Source organism: Trachemys scripta, chromosome 24, assembly GCF_013100865.1.
Source record: "Trachemys scripta elegans isolate TJP31775 chromosome 24, CAS_Tse_1.0, whole genome shotgun sequence".
In the NCBI taxonomy this organism is placed as follows: domain Eukaryota; kingdom Metazoa; phylum Chordata; order Testudines; family Emydidae; genus Trachemys; species Trachemys scripta.
This window is the reverse complement of record NC_048321.1, coordinates 180,690-183,353: the sequence shown is the minus strand read 5'-3', so window position 1 is coordinate 183,353 and position 2,664 is coordinate 180,690. Positions and strand designations below refer to the sequence as shown.

The 2,664-nt window shown below is 65.4% G+C and overlaps 1 protein-coding gene across 1 annotated transcript in view; it reads left to right on the top strand.

The window, feature by feature from the left end:
* The window catches only part of LOC117869818 (transmembrane protein 102-like), a 12,973-nt gene that overhangs the window by 3,878 nt on the left and 6,431 nt on the right, over positions 1-2,664 (top strand). Inside the window, exons 2-3 of the mRNA XM_034756925.1 lie at positions 242-963; positions 2,413-2,464. Coding sequence (XP_034612816.1) covers positions 242-963; positions 2,413-2,464 — 774 coding nt within the window. The remainder of the gene's footprint in view (positions 1-241; positions 964-2,412; positions 2,465-2,664) is intronic.

Here is a 2,664-nt window from a genome sequence, read left to right as displayed (position 1 = left end):
CTTCCCCACTCATCCCTCCCTTTCCTGCTTCCCCACTCATCCCTTTCTGTCCTTCCCCACTCATCCCTCCCTTTCCTGCTTCCCCACTCATCCTTCTTTCCTTCTTTCTTTTTCTCACTCATTTCTTGTTCTTTCATTTTTCTCACTCATTTATCTTTATTTCTGTCCTTTTTTTGTCATTCATTTCTTTCTGTCTTTCTCATTAATTCTTTCTTTCTTCCTTTCTTTCTCGCCCTCACAGCACCCGCATCCCCACCGCCCGACTCCCCCATCCAGAAGCCCCGCTGCCCGCTGCACGACGCGAGCCCGATCTCTCCCCAGGACCGGCGCCCCCCTGCCTGGGGGCTCCCCCTTCCTTGGCACTGCCCGCTCTGCCGCTGGAAGGCCGTACGGCTCACCATGGACGTCAACCTGCACCGGGACCGGCCCCAGCACGACTACGAGGCCCCCTGGCACCCCCACGACACCACTCGGCACCGCCACAATGCCCCAGGGCCCTACCATAACTGCACCTGCCCCCGGGCCTCATCGGCCCCCTCCGCCCTGCCTCGAGACGCCAGCCGCCGCAAGCTGCGCCCGGCCACCGTCTCCCGCGGCACCGATGCCCGCCCGGCCCCCGGGGTCCGGTTCGGCCGCGCCAGCCGGGAGGAGCTCTCCTCGTCGGGCGGCGAGTCCCAGCGCCAGCGGCCCACCAAGGTCTACATCTATCCCGTCCACCCAGAGACTCCGCCCGCCAGCCGCGACCCCTCGCCCAGGCGCCGGGAGCTGCGCTGGAAGGAGGGCACGGGGAGGCCAGCCGGGGGCACCGGGCAGAGCCGGGTCGCGGCCACCGACACCGCGGACCGGGCAGCGGAGAAGCAGGCGCCGCCCGGTGGCCGCGCCCAGTACTACAAAGTGCAGGAGCCCTCCATGCAGGATTGGGTCTACCGGCCCGCCAAGGAGCCCCAGGGGAACCGAAACCAAGTGGGCTAAAGTGGGGCTCTCCCCCCCCCAGCTTGGAAAATAAAGACTAAAGCTACCTGGAATTGGTGTGTGCCTCACCCCAGCCCCCAACTCTAACCACCAGCCCCCACTCCCCTCCCAGCGCCGGGGAGAGAACCCAGGAGTCCTGGCTCCCAGCCCCCCGTGCTGTGACCCACCAGCCCCCACTCCCCTCACAGAGCCGGGGAGAGAACCCAGGAGTTCAGGCTTCCGACCCCCCCTGCTCTAACCACCAGCCCCCACTCCCCTCCCAGAGCCAGGGAGAGAACCCAGGAGTCCTGTCTCCCAGCCTCCCCACGCTCTAACCCACCAGCCCCCAGTCACCTCACAGAGCCGGGGAGAGAACCCAGGAGTCCAGGCTCCCAGCCTCCGCCCGCTGTAACCCACCAGCCCCCAGTCCCCTCACAGAGCCGGGGAGAGAACCCAGGAGTCCTGGCTCTGAGCCCCCTGCTCTAACCCACCAGCCCCCACTCCCCTCCCAGAGCCAGGGAGAGAACCCAGGCATCCTGGCTGCCGATCTCATGACACTGGGTTGAATTGGGTGCTCACAAATCATGCCACACTGGGAGGGTACTAGTATCGATGGTGGCGGGAGAGGGGAAGGGCGTGACATCCGCTGGCAGTGTCTTGGGGGGGGAGAGACCAAAGAACTACAGCCCCCAGCATGCTTTGTGGGGTGCTTTTTTTTATCCTGCAGAAACTACAGCTCCCAGGTTGCCTATAGCTCAGAATCGCCTCCAGTTTTGGTGTTTCATTTTAATGCCTATGTGGCCCTGGAAAATGTTCTCTTCCCCAATGGGCCCTACAGTGATACAGACGGGGGCCGATGGACTGCTGGGGGTTGGGAGGGAGAGGGGGACCTACACTTCCAAGAGTGCACTGGGCAAGGGAGATGGGCAGGACTACAATTCCCAGGAGGCACTGTGGGCATTGGCAGGACTACAATGCCCAGGGTGCATTGGGGGGATAGTGGAAGGACTACAGTTCCCATAGTGAACTGGGAGGTCTTGGCAGGACTACAGTTCCTAGGGTGCACGGGGGGGCGGGACGGGGAATGGACAGGACTACGGTTTCCAGCGTACACTGGGGGGGGGGGGGGGGGATGAGTGGGCCACAATGCCCAGGGTGCACGGGGGGGCATTGGCAGGACTACAATCCCCAGGGGGCAGTGGGGCTCTCCCTGCTAGGGGAGGGGCTGGCCGCTCCCAGGTGAGTTCCCTCTGCCAGGTGTGTGATTTCCCCGCCCCGCCCGGGCTGCAGGGAGAGGGCCTCTGTTCCCCACACCTGGCTGGGGGCGGGGCTTGGCGCACCTGGGAGCCGGCCCGGCCAAAGAAAGAAGCAGAAGACGGAAGTGTCGCTCCTACCTGGGGGGCAAAGCTGGGTGCCCGGGCCCCTCCCCCAGGGGCTGGACCCGTGTGTGACCCCCCCCAGACACTCTCCTCCCCCGCCCTTAGGTGGGACCCAGGCGTCCGGCAGAGGCCAGGTACACAGCAGGGAGGTAAAAAGTGCTGCTGCTAAAACCCAGCTCTGCCGGTGCCCCTCACTCCCGACCCGCAGCCCCCCCAGCACTGGGCCCCCCCAGCTCTGCCGGTGCCCCTCACTCCCGACCCGCAGCCCCCCCAGCCCTGGGCCCCCCCAGCTCTGCCGGTGCCCCTCACTCCCGACCCGCAGCCCCTGCCAGCC